This window comes from Eptatretus burgeri, chromosome 7 (assembly GCF_056783735.1).
Source record: "Eptatretus burgeri isolate ZD-2024b chromosome 7, Ebu_testis_v1, whole genome shotgun sequence".
NCBI lineage: Eukaryota > Metazoa > Chordata > Myxini > Myxiniformes > Myxinidae > Eptatretus > Eptatretus burgeri.
The window spans coordinates 31473853-31495025 of record NC_140967.1 but is presented as its reverse complement, the minus strand read 5'-3'; the positions used below and the strand labels follow the sequence as shown (position 1 = coordinate 31495025).

The 21173-nt window shown below is 46.4% G+C and overlaps 1 protein-coding gene across 4 annotated transcripts in view; it reads left to right on the top strand.

Annotated features, from left to right (window-relative positions):
• The first annotated feature begins 881 nt into the window (after window positions 1–881).
• ATMIN (ATM interactor) overlaps window positions 882–21173 on the top strand; it is a 54544-nt gene continuing 34252 nt past the window's right edge. Inside the window, exons 1-2 of one of the 4 annotated variants that reach the window (XM_085887939.1) lie at window positions 882–999; window positions 8993–9263. In XM_085887939.1, the coding sequence (XP_085744065.1) occupies window positions 9081–9263 (183 nt within the window). In that variant the 5' untranslated portion in view covers window positions 882–999; window positions 8993–9080. Of the gene's footprint in view, window positions 1158–8992; window positions 9264–21173 lie in introns of all 4 variants that reach the window. The other 3 variants (XM_085887938.1, XM_085887937.1, XM_085887940.1) reach the window with 3 other exon arrangements.

The window sequence follows — 21173 nt, the reverse complement described above, 5'->3', positions numbered from 1 at the left end:
CCATTATAACCCTTAAAAGTGAAGGTCTTTCCTATAGAGAAATTGCAAAGAAGCCAAGGTGTCAGTGAGTAGTTTCCTACACCATCAAAAGGCACTGGGAAACTGGAGGAAACTCTGACAGGAGGAGGTCTGGCAGACCCAAAGCCACAACACAATCAGAAGACAAGTTTCTGAGAGTCAACAGCTTGCGTGATAGGCGGCTCACAGGACAGAAAGTGAGATGGCAGGTTTATTAAACAGGTATTTTTCTTCACCTTTTACAGAACAGTCAGGAGAATTGCCAGTAGCTGAGAGTATCTATCAAGGAGGTGAGGAAGGGCTTTTACAGAAGATCCAGGTTGGAGTGGAGGAAGTCAAGGAACAGGAAATCTAAGAGTAGATATAAGGCTCTGGGTCCAGATAATATGCACCTGAGAGTATTGATGGAGGTGGCTGAGCAGGTGAGTGGGATATTAACAGATATTTTCAATCGTTCACCCATGCGTTCGCCACATCAGTACCGCACCAATTTATCAACCCAAGGTCAAAAGTAGAAAATGTTTATTTTGTAGTTTTTGTGTTTATTTTTGTTTGTCCCCAGGGGAGGGGGCATGGGCTTGGGTAAAAAACACACATCACCCCATGACGAGATCCCCCACCAACAGCACTCCGTGCACATGCGCACAATCACCCATCAATGCTCAAACGACAAAAAAAGTCCTGACAACATCCCTGCACCCCTCTATCCCCACAACTTGCAGGTGCCTATCTAATTCTAATTTAAACTTATTTCCTGTACATAAACTATATCTCCTAAAACGTTAAAAACAAAAATGGATCACGTGTTCAATCGTACGGTTTAAAATGACAGAAATTACAATTGCTCGATACCTTCAAAACAACTCGTTTGGTGCATTTCGGCACCCGTACTGCTGTGACGTCATCACGGCCTACGCTAGTCGAGCGCTTGAATGGTTCGGTTTTATTGCTTTAACCGTGCTTCGGGAAGATTGTGCGGAGGTATCACACGTACTTTTGAGCTGTGTAGTCTTGGTTCGATTGCCGAGCCAACTACAAACTGTCGGATCGGATTAGTGTTACATCGTAAAGTCCGTCGTCCCTCGGATGGCCATGACATGGGTGTCCCGTGTGCGAGCATTCATTGGACGTTAACGCAAGTACAGGCACATTTTAAAAAGCCTTTTTTAGACGGAACTTTGTATATGGAATCAACATTGGGGGATGTCTGAAATATGTAACGAGTTTTGGATTTGCCTCCCGGTTTATGTGCCAACGGGGGGGGGGATGAGGACGGGGGAGGGGATGAGGACTTGGGGAGGGGATGAGGACTTGGGGAGGGGATGAGGACTTGGGGAGGGGATGAGGACTTGGGGAGGGGATGAGGACTTGGGGAGGGGATGAGGACTTGGGGGGGGGGGAATGAGGACTTGGGGGTGGGAGGATGAGGACTTGGGGCGGGGGGATGAGGACTTGGGGGTGGGGGATGAGGACTTGGGGGGGGGGGAATGAGGACTTGGGGGTGGGGGATGAGGACTTGGGGGCGGGGGATGAGGACGTGGGGGATGAGGACTTGGGGGCGGGGGATGAGGACTTGGGGGTGGGGGATGAGGACTTGGGGGGGGGGGGAATGAGGACTTGGGGGTGGGGGATGAGGACTTGGGGGCGGGTGGTTGAGGACTTGGGGGCGGGGGATGAGGACTTGGGGCGGGGGATGAGTACTTGGGGCGGGGGAATGAGGACTTGGGGGTGGGGGAATGAGGACTTGGGGGGATGAGGACTTGGGGGGGGATGAGGACTTGGGGGATGAGGACTTGGGGGGGATGAGGACTTGGGGAGGGGGATGAGGACTTGGGGGAGGGGGATGAGGACTTGGGGAGGGGGATGAGGACTTGGGGAGGGGGGATGAGGACTTGGGGAGGGGGGATGAGGACTTGGGGGGGGGGGATGAGGACTTGGGGTCACAGGGGTTAAAACAGAGAAAATGTCTTAACTCAAAATTTGATATTGGGTCATTCCTGGTGGAAGTTTTTTGCCACCTTTCAACTTTGCTCTCGGTGAGAAGCTGTTAGGGTTTGCTATGGCTCACTATCGACTTTGCTCTCGGTGAGAAGCTGTTAGAGTTTGCTATGGCTCACTATCGACTTTGCTCTCGGTGAGAAGCTGTTAGGGTTTGCTATGGCTCACTATCGACTTTGCTCTCGGTGAGAAGCTGTTAGGGTTTGCTATGGCTCACTATCGACTTTGCTCTCGGTGAGAAGCGTGGGGGTTTGCTATGGCTCACTATCGACTTTGCTCGAGTTCTAATTTTTAATCGCCGTCAGTTTGATATGAACTCGACCGGTCAGTTGAGTGAAAAACCTATTTGAAATGCCTCCATCTCTGTCTCGATAGATGTCATTCATGGATTTTGGAGAGAAAGAAGAAGAAATTCTGTCAAAAAGAGCTCCTACTCCCTTGGCTGAAAGGCAGATCTGTGTGATATGTTCTTGCAAACCAGACTCGAGGCTCCTGCCTCCCACCTCTCTCGGCTTCACGCTGTGGAAACCAAGGCATTTCGGATCATTGGCATCTCCCGCAATGTGGCTGAGTCTTTGGGCCTCTCGCTCTCTCACCGGTGGTCTTTCTGTCTTCTAGCGTCTCCTCTCCAGCCTCGCACCCCCCCTGTTCTCTCTGCGATTTGTCCCCACCACATTTCCGCAGGGCGCTCAAGGTCAGCCAACAACCCCCTTCTGGTAAAACTACCAAATCACGAATCACTGCTCACCTTCACTCTTTCATTCCTCTTTTTCCCCGCCTTTGGAATAAACTCCCTCACTCTATTCAATCCCATTCTTCCCTCCAGGCCTTCAAAGCAGCTTTTCACCACCACCTCTTATCATCCCCCATCCAAATCCTCGATCTTTTCTACCCCCGATAATCCACCCAAGCCCACCTCCTTCAAATTCCCTGGTTTAAAAATTCCCTTCCTGAAAGTCCCTGTAATGTCCATCTTGTATACCCCATGTTCCCCGCCCCATCCCTCTCCCTTCCACAGATCTCCTAATGTCTGTTCCCCATTGTTTTTTTTTCCCTTCCCACTCCTGCCCCTCTTGTCTCATGCCCCCCCCCTGCTGTGTGTTGTGTGTTTGCTCTCACACGAGCCTCGACAAGGTATACAAAAAAAAAAAATTGCGTAATGGTTAGAGCGTCCACTCCAAGCCTGGGAGGTTGGTGGTTTACACCCTGGCCGTGTCATACCAAAGACTTCAAAAATGGTACATGCTGCTTCCTTGCTTGATGTTCAGCATTTTTTTTTTTTTTTTTTTTTTTTTTTTTTTTGTATACCTTGGTCGAGGCTCGTATGAGAGCTAACACACAACTCACAGCAAGGAGGCATGAGACAAGAGGGGCGGGAGTGGAAGGGACAAAACATTGGGGAACAGACACAGGTGAACTGTGGAAGGGAGAGGGATGGGGATGGGACGGGGAACATGGCGAGGGGAAGATGGACATTAAAGGGACTTTCAGGAAGGAAAGCAGGAGAATTGAAGGAAGTGGGCTTGGGTGGATTATCGGGGGTAGAAAAGTTCGAGGATTTGGATGGGGGAAGATAAGAGGTGGTGGTGAACAGCTGTTTTGAAAGCCTGGAGGGAAGAATGGGAAAGAATAGAGTGAGGAAGTTTATTCCAAAGGCGGGAAAAAGAGGAATGAAAGAGTGAAGATGAGCAGTGATTCGTGATTTTGGTAGTTTTACCAGAGGGGGTTGTTGCGGGACCTTGAGCGCCCTGTGGAAATGTGGTTGGGACAAATCACAGAGAGAGCAGGGGGGGCAAGGCTGGAGAGGAGTCGGTAGAAGACAGAAATACCACCGACCAACCTGCGGTGATTGAGTGAGAGGCCCAAAGACTCAGCTTCATTGCGGGAGATGCCAATGATCTTAAAAGCCCTGGTTTCGACAGCGTGAAGTCGAGAAAGGTGGGAGGCAGGAGCACCAGCCCAGAGGGGAGAGCAGTACTCCATCAGGCTACGGACAAAAGCTTTGTAAGTGGTCAGGAGCTCAAGAGGGCCGAGGAAGGACTTTGCACGACGGAGGATTCCCAGTCGGCGACTGGCTTTTGAGGCAAGGTTGGAAATGTGACTTTCCCAGGAAAGGTCATGGCAGATAGTGAGACCCAGAAGCTTGAAAGAAAAGACTTCTTCCAGAGGATTGTTGAGAAAGTGGATGGGGGCGTTTTGTAAACGGTCCTTTCGAAGAGACATAGTGAGAGTGTGAGATTTGTCTGGATTGAAAGACATGTTCCACGTGTTGGACCAGTTTGTGATTTTATCCAGATCTGCAGTGAGCGAAGAAGCTGCTGCTTGCCGGTCTGAGGGATGACAGATGGTACGGCAGAGGGTTGAGTCATCGGCAAAGAGAAATAGAGGATTTTCCAGAGAGTCCGAGAGATCATTGATGAAAACCAGAAAAAGAACAGGGCCCAGAACACTACCTTGAGGAACTCCAGCCTGCACAGGAAGAGGGGATGAAAGAACTCCATTTAGGGCCACACGTTGACTGCGACAGGAGAGGAAGTCTGCGAGCCATGAGTGGAGATGGCCTTGAGATTGGAGATTTAAAAGGGTCGAGCACGGACAATCCTCATAGGCTTGCATCCATGGGGAGGAAGAAATTCCTATTGAGGAAATGCCCCACTGAGTGCCGTGAGAAAAGCGGCACCATTGTTGTGACATCGCTGGTACCCAGAGTACGCCAGGAAGTGACGGTACTTCCCCAAAGCTAAGTGGCTATGTTTGTCTCTCCTAACAAGTGTGTGCATGCGCCAGCTCCACAATGAGCCTTGGATCCTGAAACCCCATCCCTACTCATCGGGCAACTTAGTTCATTCAGTGAGGTTGGCATCAAGTGTGTCCACATTTAGGCAAGCCAGAAAACATTGTCTTGTAAATCTCAAGGTTCAACTCTCCAACCATTCTCCTTCCTCAAAGTCATGGTGGTGCTTTATGAAGTCCATCTCTGATGTATGTACACCCTCTATTCCTTCTTAACCTCAAACAGCATCCGAGATAAGGTAGAATGTCTCGACTTGGTATTTGCCTCTAAATCTCATGGACCCAACCTATCCCTCTCTTTCCATCCCTTACGCCCACACCCCTCATACTCTGGCTCTGTCCTTCACTCGGAAAGTAGAGAAAATCCTTTCCAGCCGCCACCCTCCTTTGCTGATGGGCCCAGATGGAATGAGTGTTCTCATGTTCTCAAATCCTGTTCCGCTGCTCTTGCTTCTCCCGTCTCCTCTATTCAACTTGTCATTTTCCTTTGGGTACCTCCTGTCTATCTGGAAGTTGGCAAACATTCCCATCTACAATAAGGATGCAAAAACAGATCTTCTTGATTCCAGACCAGTACGCTTATTTCCATTTATAACAAATGTTATGGAATCCATTATTGCTGCTGACGTCATCTTGCTCTAATTAGATTATAAACATCCAGTCAATCAGGCAAATCGTCTCCTCTTAAAGGATACTCATACAATGTCCTTCTGGCAAAAGCACAAGGTCAGTGTTTTTTTTTTAAGTAGAATCCTTTTTCTTCCTAAATACAACCCAAAGTAAACAGATTCACAGTGAATTAATGTGTCGATCTGTAATTTTATGCAATTAAAATAATTCAAAAATTTTTCCTATTAAATACTTTTCTTGTAATTTTGTCATGTGCTGTAAATCCTGTAAATACATTTGTTGTTTTTAATCTATATTGTATAATGATCCATAGGTGGTTAAATTTTGATCTTGGCTTCTGCTTAGAATTTTTAAGTGGATTTATGTTTAGCATTGGTAAGTGCGCATTCCAGACTCCTCTATACCTTTAGACCCCTTGACACCCCTAAGACCCCTTATGATAAGACCCTGAAGATGCCTTAATACCCCTAATGCCAATTAGACTTACTTATAACCCATTTTACTCATTTGAGCCTTAAAAGTCCACAGAATCAGTTATTATTATTATTATTATTTTTTTTTTTTGGTGGGATGATGTTGATTTGTAAGAAGCCTGGTGTTGGCGCAGTGGTTAGGGCAGCGGCTTGGGATCCAAAAGGTCCTGAGTTCAAGCCCCGTTGGGCCACTGAATTAATACACCAGGGGGTTGACTCAGCCTGTCATCCTTCCGAGGTCGGCGAAATGAGTACCAGTGTACTGGGCTGGTGTATACCCCAGTTAAATAGGTGTACCATATCCCTGTGTCGTAAGAGGCGACCAGGGTTGCGTCAGGAAGGGCATCCGGCGTAAAACATGTGCCAAATCAGTATGCGGATCATACGGATGATCCGCTGTGGCGACCCCGGATGGGAGCAGCCGAAAGAAGAAGAAGAAGAGATATTGATTTGTAAGAACTGAATGTGTTTTTGAATTGGAATATTTTTTTGAGGTGTCAAAGTTTTTAAAAAGTCAATCTGGCTGGTACCGCCCCTACAACTTCTATGGTGATTGCATCCTGTGTGACGTCATCATGAGTCCGATTGTGTCAGCATGCAAAGAATAATGACCGTACAACTCGCTTCACACTTGTCAGAAAATGATTTTGACGAATAATTTTCTGATCAAAGAGACGAGTACCCCGCTAGTATTTCAAATTTTTTTCAAAAGACACCAAAATGAGGTGGATGAATTGGAAGGTGATAAGGACAAGCCAATTCGATTTTGGTTCAGGTATGGATCCAGATATGGCCAATCAGTGGGATACAAAACATAAACTGTTCAGCCTAACAGAGATGTGCACTCTCCAAAGTGCTGTTCTAGTTTTTATTATTTTTTCAATGTAAGAAACCTTCAATGTGTAAGTATTGAAACAAAAGTACAGGTCTAATTTGATGCATCCTCATAGTAATGGCAAGACATTCTGACTTGACAATTGGCACACAAACATAATGTTGTAAATAATATACTACCGGTCAAAAAATTTAGAACACCCCCATTTTTCCAGTTTTTACTGAAATTTAAGCAGTTTAATGTTACAATGTACTCTAAAATTAAAGCATAGAACAAATAAACAATTGCAGATAAAAAATAAATCATGGAGTCATTTTGTTGAACAAAATTTAAACTAAATTTTTGACTCGTCGAAGTAGCCACGTTTTGCAGATATAACAGCCGAACATACTCGTGGCATTCTTTCTACAATGAAAATCAAATATTGTTTGGAAAATTCTTCCCAACACTGTTGCCGAAGTTCCCACAAATGTGTGCACTTGGAGGTTGCTTTGCTTTCATCCTTCTGTCCAGTTCATCCCAAACCAGCTCGATGGGGTTCAAGTCTGGAGACTGTGCTGGCCATTCCATGATTTGAAGCCGACTGTCTTGTTCTTTTCTTCCAAGGGAGTTCTGATATAGCTTCGAGGTATGTTTTGGGTCGTTATCTTGCTGTAGGATGAACCCCTGACCAACTAGGTGTACACCAGAGAGTATTGCTTGGCGCTGCAAAATGCTGTGGTCGCCCTTTTGGTTCAGGGTGTCAGTCACTTTGTGCAAGTCGCCAACTCTGGATCCAGCAAAATAGCCCCAGATCATCACGCTTCCTCCTCCATGTTTGACAGTTGGTGTCATGCATTGAGGAACCATCCTTCAGCCAACTCGACGGTGTACAAAAACCCTGCGTGATGAACCGAAGATTTCAAATTTTGATTCACCGGTCCATTCGACCTTCTTCCAGTTTTCAGTAGTCCACTGGTGGTGCTTCATGGCCCAGGCAAGCCTCTTTTTCTTATTTTGCCATCTTAGCAATGGCTTTCTTATTGTCACTCGACCTGTCAATCCTGCAGCTCGAAGTCTTCTCTTCACAGTTGAAACTGAGACTTCCTTACTTCGACCTGTGTTAAACTGTGCTTGAAGCTGCTGTCCTGTGAGCCGCCAATCAATCAAGCTGTTGACTCTCAGAAACTTGTCTTCTGATTGTGTTGTGGCTTTGGGTCTGCCAGACCTCTTCCTGTCAGTTTCCTCCAGTTTCCAAGTGCCTTTTGATGGTGTAGGAAACTGTCCTCACTGACACCTTGGCTTCTTTGCAATTTCTCCAAAGGAAAGACCTACACTTTTAAGGGTTATAATGGTCTGTCTGTCTTCCTTTGTTAATTATCTTTTCCTCACCATTAGGCCAAAAAAAAAAAAAATGTTGCATTGGCGTAACGGGTCACTGAAAAATAGGGTAGGTCGGTCGGGATCTTTTTTTTTTTTAATTTATTTTTTTTGTATTTTTTTTTTTTTCCTAATAAATCCCAAAATTTTTGGATAATAAATCCAAAAATTTAATAAATCCCTCCTAAAATCTCCCCCGGCTCGAGTACCACCCTTTTTGTCGGCGGGTTCTGTCCGAAACACTTCCGGGTTTTTGCGATCGCGATCGCAATCAACAAGATACTTGAAATCGATAGCAAAAAAACAAAAAAAAAAAACGTAGGGTCGGCGGAATTTTTAGGGTCGGGCGGGTTACGCCAATGCAACATTTTTTTTTTTTTTTGGCCTTATGATAGCAATATACTACTTCCTGCAGTGCAATATTGTCCAAATAATGCTTCAGATCGTGTAGCAATATAGTCCGTTCCAACACTGCTTTTACACAGACAGAGGGTTTGTAACTAATGAACAAAAGTTTGGACACCTGTAGGAATTGTTTGCATCAACTTTCAAGGCTTAATTTACTTCCATTGCTGCAGAACAGCTGCAGTTGCTAACCTATTACTTGTTCCCTGAAAAGGGCCTTTTTTAACAACTCTGAAATTTACATTATTTTTCAGTTTTTGGTCACCTAAAGTTTTTTTTTTTTAACCTCTGGCAGTTTACTGCTTCGCTTTGTACCATTTCAGGTTGTTCACTGGATTGAACTGCTTTTTGCACTGGATTTTTTTCAGTAAAAACTGAAAAATGGGGGTGTTCTAAAACTTTCGACCGGTAGTGTAAATATAAAGTGATTACATATGCTTCAGCAAGACTATTTGTAATGTATGTTGTCATGTCTTTGCAGAACCAACAGATCAGCCAAAAAATACTAAAAATAGTTCAACCGATGGGGTGAAATTGGCGTCACACCGATTCTGGCTTGAAATTGCAGCATGCCCAAACGTGCACTTGGGTCCAGGATGATGAGAGATGCATGTGAGATGGTTTGCCCATCAATGAGTGAATTGGGTCGAGAGGTGGCTACAAACCTGCTTTGCCCTGTCTTGCACTGTGGACGCCGACTGCCCAACCCACCAGCTCTCTCGATGCATCTCGTGAAGTCACACAGAATTCAGGTTCATGACACCCGCTGTGTGTGTGTGTGTGTGTGTGTGTGTGTGTGTGTGTGTGTGTGTGTGTGTGTGTGTGTGTGTGTGTGTGTGTGTGTGTGTGTGTGTGTGTGTGTGTGTGTGTGTGTGTGTGTCCTCCATAACTCCAAAACTATAAAACCTAGCAGCCTGATACTTTGCATGCATACTAAGAAAACTCCAAGGAAGTGCTTGAGTGAAAATTGGGTGTTTGGGATAATTAAAACACCCCTTTTGAAGATAATTAACGGCCTTATTTAATTGTATCCTTCATCAGGCGATCCTCTGCCACCTCGCTCTCTGGGGTCTGAAGGAATTTCCTGCGTAACCTTGCTGGGATTTGAAGCTGCCATGTTTTTTTGACCTGTCAACCATGTCCTGACTTGAAATGGGCTGCAACTATTTCTTGATGATAAAGTTTTTTTTTTTTTTTTTTCACTTTCCTCACTCATTATCAAATGCCTGTTCATCATTGCTGGGTATATTGCAGTGCTAGTAAACGCTTGGAGATGCCAGCGCTCATGGCTTTATTTCATTTGCGCATATGAATAACCGAGAAAATCTCTTGAACTAACTAGAGTTACAAAATTTAAGCTCCAGATTTGAAAGTATCAGCATTTCCGACTCCAAAAAAGACGTGTTGATTTGTCCAATTCGCACATAGTTTGGACATTCGGACATCACTGTCGCTTGCCAACCATTCAATTGGAGTGCTTGCTTGAGTACTTAAGCTGTTTGCTGAGTGCCCCACAGTGGACGGCAGTGCAGTTCCTGTCCCAAAGCGATGCACTGTTAGCAGTTGCTGCAAGATGGAGCGTATTCTGCAACGCGTATTCACTACTCACCTCACGCTGCCTTCCTCTCACCTCACGCTGCATTCCCCCACCCCTCCTCACTCTCCCCCCTTCTCTCTCTCTTTCCCCTTCCACCTTCTCGATCGCTCCCCCCTCTCCCCCACCCCCGGTGGTATTTGATATATATATATATATATATATATATATATATATATATATATATATATATATATATATATGTGAAGCGACAGGTGGTATGTTTTAAAAAAAAAATATATATATATATATATATATATATATATATATACATATATACAGTATATATATTGTTGTGGTTGACCAAATTCGCAAACCACCATTCAGGTCCCTTAGGTGAGATATCTCGGTAAGTATATGTGTAGTTAGGCCCAAACCCATTGTCTAGAGGGAATAAATGTCATTCATGAGGGCTGCGACTCTTCAGGATAGCCGTTTTTCTTTTACTATCTTTATTTTGGACCAGCCGCCATTATTACCACCACCAACCACGTCTCAACAGCCATCACACAACAACCACCAACCACAACGCGGCCATCACAACAACAACCACCAACCACAACCGCCACGACCTTTACCGTCACAACTCGCCACCATTGCATCACCGTCATCTCGCGCCACTCGTGGGCACTGATGCTGGACTCGTACGGGGCGCGCACCGAGCAGCGTGTTCAAAAACATCACGGACTTTCCGCAGAAAAACGGATCAAAAACGACTCATGCCCACTTTTGTTCCGTCCAATCGGTGAGCGAGGGGCGATTTGGCCCCGCCTCCAGGGCGTTGGAGGGCGGTCGCTATATGCAAATTCATGGATCAAAAAGCATTCACGCCCACTTTTCCTCGGGCCAATGGGGAGCGAGGTGAAAGGTCGGAGGCAGAGGGTCAAAGATGAAAGAGCGAAGCCACGGGGCTTATAAAAACGACTGCGTTCGTCAGTCGAGCGCGGGAGTTGGAAGTGGAGTTGAGTGTGCGGAATTCGAGAGAGTCGTCGGTGGAGCGGGAAAGAAGTGGTACTAGTCGGAGTGAAGAGGACGGAGCTGTGGAGAGGTGACGGCGGCGAAGGCGGACGAGGGGGTGCTCGCGTCGGTGCCGGGAGCTGCACACCAGAGAGGCCAGCAACGCGACCGAGGTGGAGGAGGAGACGCTCGCCGCGGGACCCGAGATTTTGTGAAATCCTCCTTTCCCCGAGCATCAGCAACCCCCTCCTGTTTTCCCCCCGCGCTGAGATAGTGCGACAAAAGGGGGCCCCCTTCCCACCCCCTACCAGACACTGTCCGCGAGGCCCGCGGAGTTGAGGCACCACCGCCGCTCTGCGTCTCATCATCAGACGGGTAGGCCCGACACGGTCTCGGCCCCAGGCCCGCCTACCCCCTCATCCTGGAGGGTGGTTCTCTTTTCTTTTGCTTTGGGAATATGTGTTGTCGGCGCCGTCTGTGAAGTAAAATTGTATAAGTGTTGCCGAGTGCCCGGTAGTCGGATAGATCTGCATTGTTGCATTTGCTTTTTGTCTTCTTCTTTTACATGTGCTTTTGGTGGAATTGTATATGTGTGCTTTCCGTTCATCGCGAAATAAATGTGCTTATTGTTGAACTGTTTTCCCGCTTCGCTTCGTCATTTCTTTCATTGAATCCCCATCTTGCTTCACGTAAAGGGTTGGTCGTGGGCTAAGACGCCCGATAATTAATCGAACCGTCGAGGCCGACGAATAACACCGCTCGGTTATCCCGATAGTACGGAACGGGTCGCTTAAGTGGCCCGTGTCCGAAGTCGACCTGCGGCGAGGTGCGATCGCCCGGTCTACCCTCCGTGTGGGTACTTAGGTAGGTCGAATTTGGCGAGCAACCCTATCCCACGCGGGGGCCGATTGGCACGATCGCGGTGAGACCGAAAGGTCCACCCGTGACTGGTTCCCGGCGTTAGTCCGAGAGGGTCACGACTGGATTGTCCGTCCGGTGGGCGACGTGCCGCGATTGAGTTACGTGGCCGTCAGCACGCCGGCGGGCGCGAATCAGCAACAATATATATTACGGTGGTCCAAAAAAGTTGAAAAAAATAGAATGTTGCTCCACAAGCTTAAAATTATTCTAATATGATCCAATAACGTGCATAATTTTTTTTTAGCTTGATCGGAGGTGATTTAGAGGTCGCTCCATATGACGACTTTTAGTCTCATGACTTGAATAAATTAGGGTATGGTCAGGTACGATTACGGGTACTTCTGGATGTCCGAGGTGGAAATGTAGTGCATTTTCGAACTCTATGGGGTCGATTTACTCTAGGAAATGTTAAGACTGACAACAAATTAATTATAGATTAGAAAATATCGAAATGAGTAGGATTAGTTACTCGACTCCAGTAATGATAAATCTTGTTTTAGGTCATATTTTCGAAATGGTAGTGAATTCAATGTCGGTGCAGTCATTTCCTAGAGTAAATCGACCCCATAGAGTTCTAAAATCCACTCCATTTCCACCTCGGACATCCAGAAGTACCCGTAATCGTACCTGACCGACCATACCCTAATTTAACCAACTCATGAAACTAAAATTTGTCATATGGAGCGACCTCTAAATCACCTCCGATGAAGCTAAAAAAAATTTATGCGCGTTATTGGATCATATTAGAATAATTTTAAGCTTGTGGAGCAACATTCTATTTTTTTCGACTTTTTTGGACCACCCTTTTATATATATATATATATATATATATATATATATATATATATATATATATATATATATATATATATATATATATATATATATATATATATATATATATATGTATATATGTATATGTATGTATGTATATATGTATATGTATGTATGTATATATGTATATGTATGTATATATATATGTATGTATATATATATATGTGTATGTATATGTATATATATGTATATATATGTATATATATGTATATATATATATACATATATATATATATATATATATATATATATATATATATATATATATATATATATATCTTGTTATATATATATATACGTATATATATATATATATATCTTGTTGAAATTGCTGCTCGGTTGTAACATTGCTTAGTATAGTTTTGTTGGTTTCTTAATTGATATAATAGCATAAGCATAAATTAATTCATTGTGATATTTAATATGCGTCGTAATATGTAATAGATAGATGACGTCTACCCCTCCAAAATTTTGTGTCAAAAAATCCCCTTTCCTGCAAGTCTGCTTAATGGTCTTACCTTTGTGAACCTGTCTAAATTTATTTCTTAGCATTCCGATAGACCATTTGTGGGAGAACTGCATTGGCGCCTTTAGCCGTGGCCGTGTCACCTCAAATCATTGGGATGAAGGGTCATGGAAAGGTTGCTCCAACCTCAGACTGGGCCAATGGCCAATGGTGAGTGAAAGGAGAGGAGAAGGGAGGGGAGTGGTGCATCATTGATGATGCACGGACCCCAGGGCATAAAGTGCATTGCAACGGTGGAAGCCCAGAGAGTTCCTGGAATCAGGCTTGGAGAGAGCTATGTGGATTCGCTTGCCACGCTGCTATGTCAGAGCCACTCCAGAGCCACACCTCCTCTCCTCTTCTCAGCACCAGCATACAGGACAAGGTGCTGGGACATTCTCCCTGCTGTGCAGCCTGGACTACAACGATCTCCTGAAAAATTTTCCTGTTTGTTTGTCCCAATATTTCTTCCTGTTCTGTGACTTCTCTCTGTCTTTTTCACTGTGGTGATTGTTTTGGCCTTCAGGAATAGATAATTAAGGCTCCCATTCATTGGTTTGTTCCGTAGGTGAGAGTATCAGCAAGGGTGAAGGAATTTTTTATTGTCATTCTAATTGTATTGCTTCATTTCTTCCCTCTCCATGATCATTTTTGCTGCTTTTATTAAACGAGTGCAGTGCCCGTTCGAAACGTTCACATCCATTATTGCAGCAGAAAAAATACAGAATAAAGAAGAAAACTGTATTTTTGAAATAGGTAAAATTTTAATAACTACAGTATTCAAGCGTGAGCGTTAAGATTTTCAAAATAGTTTATAGCTAAAAATATTTTTTTTATATATATATATATATATATATATATATATATATATATATATATATATATATATATATATATATATATATATATATATATATATATGTATATGACACTGCACTTCCTCGGGTCCCCAGCAATCGGAAGAATGGTTGTCAAGAAAAGTGAATAACAGACACACACACATGCAGAGATTTCCTCATTTATTAGTTAGATACAAGCAAAGGTACCCAGTGTTGCCAGGTAACGCTGGGTCCCTCCTCCCACCGCTTTCCGAACCCCTATCCCACCCGATCCTCTGCCTATACCCACCCCACCTCTTCCCCCTCCTTCTCCCACCTCCACCCTTTCCCTCCCTCCTCCCACCTCCACCCTTTCCCTCCCTCCTCCCACCTCCACCCTTTCCCTCCCTCCTCCACCCTAGAGTCCCTTTATAGAGAGAGTAGTGACATAGAGGGTCTGGAAAAATCTAGTCACGTGATTGCGTGGAGCCATTTTGAGTCCATCGCGGACAGGATCGGACGCATATCGGTAAGCGTTTTAATGTTCCCGCTGTACGCAGCGTTCTCATTCGTGTTTTACATCGATTTTATGACAAAATGACAGGTTGTTGCGCCTTTGGGTGCACAAATAGAACTGAGAAGGGATTCAAGATGTGTAGATTTCCATCAGATGCGAAAAGACGGAAAATCTCAGAGAACAGTCAGTCGTGTTGGATGGAAAGCAACTTCTTCGTCAGTTCTCTGCCAGGTCAGTGTAATGGTGGTCATGGTCCCATATGCGTATATTTGTGTGCTGTGAGTGAGACTGGCCTTTGCTTTGGCTTTCCAGGCTTGTTATCCATTGCTCGTGGATTAATTAGCACTTGAAGGGGAAGGCATCTTTATTTAAAATTAAGTTTGAGTTAGATTCTTCGAGCTAGATCAATTAATATAGGGTCTAGATCATGTCTCCAAAGTCAGACTCAGACTCAAAGTCAAACTAAAGTCAAAACAAAGACGAATGAACGGAGAACGGATCCGGGCTAACTCGGCCCACGGGCTAACACGGCCCACTCTTCAAAGGCAGGGTTAGGGTGAACACTAACCCTAATTCTGACCCTAACCCTAACCTTAAATCTAAATCTAGCCCTAAACCCTAACCCTAGCTTTTAAGAGTAGGTTATACCAAAGATTTAAAATCTATTGGTGTGGGTGTAGACTGCCAGATCTCAGGATACTAAACAGGTCGACACCCCATAGAAGCATAGAAGGGAGCACATCTAACTTCGGAGTGTAGAATGGTCGGGACTGGCTTTTACCTTCGGGGGGGGGGGGGAGGGGGTCATTGAATGTATGTATTTGTTTCTGTTGATTTGAATGTGTGAGGACATTAACTTGTGTTTGTGTGTGTGTTTCAATTTATAATTTGTATGTGTGAACATTAGTACGTGTGTGTGTGTGTGTGTGTGTGTGTGTGTGTGTGTGTGTGTGTGTGTGTGTGTGTGTGTGTGTGTGTGTGTGTGTGTGTGTGTGTGTGTGTGTGTGTGTGTGTGTGTGTGTGTGTGTGTGTGTGTGTGAGTGAGGGGCCGGGTGGGGTGGGCTAATCTATTTTTGGTGGGATTAATATATGATCAGCAACATGCAGCAAAGTTTAGATTAATAATTTAAATATGAAAATTAAACAAACACAAATATATACCCACACATGATAAACAAGGTCAAACAACTGCAGAAATACAAAGATAACTTAACATTGTATTGTACATGTACATGTATAAACAGGGAGGTGAGAGTTTGAGTCTCGCTCTCACCTCCCTGAAATTAAAATGAGGCTGAAATAAGCAGCACGTGTACTTGTTGAGTTCATTCCTTCTTTGTCATGGTTCTAAATGTCTGTGACTTAAATCACAACCAGCTCTGTGAATTTCTTCTTTATCATATGGCTCTAAGTTGTCATAAATCTTCCATTTTGTCATCTTCCCATAATTTGTTCATTATCAACATTAAAAAGACGTTCCCATCTCTCATACATAGAGAACATAATGGAATACACGGTTCAATGCACTAGCGCCATTTGGTGGCTTCGCACGCGCACCGCACTGAATGGACTCAAAATGGCGTCAAATCGTTAGTTGTCGCTACTCTCTCTCGAGAAAGGCACTCTACTCCACCCTTTCCCTCCCTCCTCCCACCTCCACCCTTTCCCTCCCTCCTCCCACCTCCACCCTTTCCCTCCCTCCTCCCAGCTGCGCCCTTTCCCTCCCTCCTCCCACCTCCACCCTTTCCCTCCCTCCTCCCACCTTCATCCTTTCCCTCCCTCCTCCCACCTCCACCCTTTCCCTCCCTCCTCCCACCTCCACCCTTTCCCTCCCTCTTCCCACCTCCACCCTTCCCTCCCTCCTCCCACCTCCACCCTTTCCCTCCCTCCTCCCACCTTCATCCTTTCCCTCCCTCCTCCCACCTTCATCCTTTCCCTCCCTCCTCCCACCTCCACCCTTTCCCTCCCTCCTCCCACCTCCACCCTTTCCCTCCCTCCTCCCACCTCCACCCTTTCCCTCCCTCCTCCCACCTCCACCCTTTTCCCTCCCTCCTCCCACCTTCACCCTTTCCCTCCCTCCTCCCACCTCCACCCTTTCCCTCCCTCCTCCCACCTCCACCCTTTTCCTCCCTCCTCCCACCTCCACCCTTTTCCTCCCTCCTCCCAGCACCTCCACCCTTTTCCCTCCCTCCTCCAACCTCCACCCTTTCCTCCCTCCTCCCACCTCCACCCTTTCCCTCCCTCCTCCCACCTCCACCCTTTTCCTCCCTCCTCCCACCTCCACCCTTTCCGTCCCTCCTCCCACCTCCACCCTTTCCCTCCCTCCCTCGCACCTCCACCCTTTCCCACCCTCCTCCCACCTCCACCCTTTCCCACCCTCCTCCCACCTCCACCCTTTCCCTCCCTCCTCCCACCTCCACCCTTTTCCCTCCCTCCTCCCACCTCCACCCTTTTCCTCCCTCCTCCCACCTCCACCCTTTCCCTCCCTCCTCCCACCTCCACCCTTTCCCTCCCTCCTCCCACCTCCACCCTTTCCCTCCCTCCTCCCACCTTCACGCTTTCCCTCCCTCCTCCCACCTCCACCCTTTCCCTCCCTCCTCGCACCTCCACCCTTTCCCTCCCTCCTCCCACCTCCACCCTTTCCCTCCCTCCTCCCACCTCCACCCTTTCCCTCCCTCCTCCCACCTCCACCCTTTCCCTTCTCCTCCCACCTCCACCCTTTCCCTTCTCCTCCCACCTCCACCCTTTCCCTCCCTCCTCCCACCTCCACCCTTTCCCTCCCTCCTCCCACCTCCACCCTTTCCCTCCCTCCTCCCACCTCCACCCTTTCCCTCCCTCCTCCCACCTTCATCCTTTCCCTCCCTCCTCCCACCTCCACCCTTTCCCTCCCTCCTCCCACCTCCACCCTTTCCCTCCCTCCTCCCACCTCCACCCTTTCCCTCCCTCCTCCCACCTCCACCCTTTCCCTCCCTCCTCCCACCTCCACCCTTTCCCTCCCTCCTCCCACCTCCACCCTTTCCCTCCCTCCTCCCACCTCCACCCTTTCCCTCCCTCCTCCCACCTCCACCCTTTCCCTCCCTCCTCCCACCTCCACCCTTTCCCTCCCTCCTCGCACCTCCACCCTTTCCCACCCTCCTCCCACCTCCACCCTTTCCCACCCTCCTCCCACCTCCACCCTTTCCCACCCTCCTCCCACCTCCACCCTTTCCCACCCTCCTCCCACCTCCACCCTTTCCCACCCTCCTCCCACCTCCACCCTTTCCCACCCTCCTCCCACCTCCACCCTTTCCCACCCTCCTCCCACCTCCACCCTTTCCCTCCCTCCTCCCACCTCCACCCTTTCCCTCCCTCCTCCCACCTCCACCCTTTCCCTCCCTCCTCCCACCTCCACCCTTTCCCTCCCTCCTCCCACCTTCACCCTTTCCCTCCCTCCTCCCACCTTCACCCTTTCCCTCCCTCCTCCCACCTCCACCCTTCCCCTCCCTCCTCCCACAAAGGATTTTTTGCAGGGTGTATTTTTGGAGAGGTTAGCTAAGGCGGAAACCTTTTTTTTTCTTCTATAAACTCTTCTTTCACCCTTGAGAGTTAGATCGTTATACGAGCAGTAATAGTCTGGGAGCCAAGCTGTGTACGAGGCTGTTTTAGGGTTGGACCTTACAGCCTCTGCTATAAAATTTTACACCCCCAGGATGTTTAGATATATGTTTGCAGTTCATGAAAACCAATGTTGGCAATTCATAAGCTCTTGCGAAAAATTTTGGCGGACGTTTTTGTTTGAGGAAGATTTGAAAAATTTGATAAAACAGCAATTGTCAATAAAATTTCTAAAAAAATTAAAAAATCACATTCATGAAAAATAAATGTGAACTAAATGTAAGAATTCAATCAGTGCATTGTAAACTGACAAAAAAAATTGCCTTTGTGGAAGTAAACCTCGTAAAAGTACATAATTTTGTGAAAAATGCCTTAAAAATAACGTTTTTTGAAGATGGCCTTTAGAACTTTTCTTATCATAGGCAGATGCTGCATTAGAATACTAATTTCTCTTAATGTGATATGAACATGGTATCCATGGCTAATTAAAACAGCAAATTTGAGTGAGTTCTATCAATTTTTAAAGAGAAAATTAACATTTTTGTCAACCAAAGTTACCCCTACCCCCAAATCCTCTTACTCTATTGAACACAGTTCGGTTAAGGTTTGCTGGATCCAGGTTGGGTACTTCACAGTTCACTCTTCCAAAGGAAAATTCAATGGTGTTTGGAGTGACATGGCCCTGGAGCAGACATACAACAATGAAGGGAAGACATCGCTGTTCAAAGGCATATCTCAGGCACCAGCTGCTCGAGATAAATATGTGAAGACAGCACCATTTCTCACAGCTGTATCAGAGAACATAAAGTCTATGGCTAATCTAGGCCAACAGGAATCTACTCATCATGGAGAAACACATAAGCAGGCAACAGAAGAACATATGAATGTTGAGGAGATCAAGAAAGTGATATGCCAGCAGATGATAAACCCATTCCAGTGTAACAACTAAGTGGATCTGCTCAATAGAGCAACTGGTGAGAAGGATGCTTCAAAAGACTTGGTCCATGCTCAAGCTAAGGGCATGGAAGCCATTATGAAAGCAGAAGAGGTGGTCTCTATTAAGATTGAACCACTGAAGCTGGTAACTTTCTCCTCACAGAAGAAATCAAACCCATCAAGGAAACAGAGTTTAATCAGGATCTATCAAGATGAGACTGCAACTACACGTGTGCTGTGTTTCTATCGAGATGCCGACCCAGTCACAAGACAGATTGCATTTTCCCATGAGTGGACAGACTATCCATCATCCCTGTTTGAGGTTGATCCACGCTTAGCACAGGGGTTTGTAATGCGCAAAGGCAACAAGTCTGATTTCCGTGGCAGTGCTAATTGCTGAAGCTGAGCAGGATGTTGTTTTACAGCTGCCATCATTACCACAGAGTGACCTATACACAGTTTATCTGGTAGACATAATGGCATTTGTAAATAAATACCAAAAAATGGGTGCGAAAACATTTGAACTTCCCCAGCTGTATCTTCGCAAGCTCCTGCAGTTGAAACCTGAAATGTGCAACTGTGTCAACATCATTGGTGATCAGTATGATTTTGATGATAGCCATATTTGAAGGGTGATGAGCAGCAGAGGAGAAACCAGACAGACCAGAGCAAGACAATTCTCACCATCCAAGAGTCTAGAAATTCCGGACTGGAATTTACTCATGAAGAATCCAAGAAATAAAGGAAATCTTCAGAACTTCATTGGCACTTCCCTTTGTGAGAGTCCTGAAGCTATTCCAGATGGAGTGACCATCATTATTGGTGGTACGATGGAAAAACAAAGGTCACACTCTTTCCATCACATCAGCATCAAGTTCAGTTCTGGACTTACCTTGTGAAGAACATGAAGAGGCAGACACAAGGATTATTGCTCATCTTGCATATTGTGTGGAATATCTTGATCACCATCGAGCTGTTGTGCATGCAACAGATACAGACATAATTATGCTGTGTATATATCACTTCTGCTGCTTGAACACATTGCAAGAACTCTGGATACAACGGCAGAATCAATACCTACCTATTCATGAGCTGGTAGAAGTGTTGAGCAGGAAGTACCAGAAAATCCTCTTGATGTCGCAGCTACACTTCTGTGCACATATGTGTTGTGTGGATGTGACACAGTGAGCTACCCATTCAGAAGGGGAAAAGAAGAGGTCAGGTCAGGTATGGGAGCATGTGCCAGAACAGCGCGTCGCTGCGTCCACTTTCCGCCGGTACTCCAGGGGCCTCCGTCTGGCCATCCCCCAGGCAGATGCCAGGCCCATCCCCATCTCCTTGAGATGATGGTCAACCTGCTGCAACCATGAGGCACGTGGTCAGCCCACTGGCCTCCTCCACTCATGAGACTCCGCTGAGAGAATCTGGTGAGCAGGATCAGCGTCAGGAAAATGAGCCACATGTCCATACAGCCGCAGCTGACGCTCACGGACTATGCAGGTAACAAATCTCATCCGAGTCTCTCTCAGCAACCGCTCGTTGGACACAAAATCCGACCAGCGATAGCCAAGGATTCTTCGAAGAGACCTGGTACCAAAGGAATTAAGTCTCCGTCTCAGATCCTTGGTCAAAGTCCAAGTCTCGCACCCATAGAGCAAGACTGGAAGTACCAAGGACCTGAAGACTCGGACTTTCGTCCTCCCGCACAGGTACCGGCAGCGCCACACCCCATGATCCAGTGAATCCATGACTCCCCAGGCCCGACCCAGACGTCTATTGACCTCCGGCTCACAACCTGCGGAGACATGAATATCACTGCCAAGGTAAGTGAATCTATCCACGACCTCAACATCCTCACCACAAACAGACACAGACAGGACAGCAGCATCCAAGATGTCACCGAAAGCCTGGATCTTAGTTTTGACCCAAGAAATCCGTAATCCCAACGGCTCCGACTCCTCATTCAGCACCTCGAGGGCCCCCAAG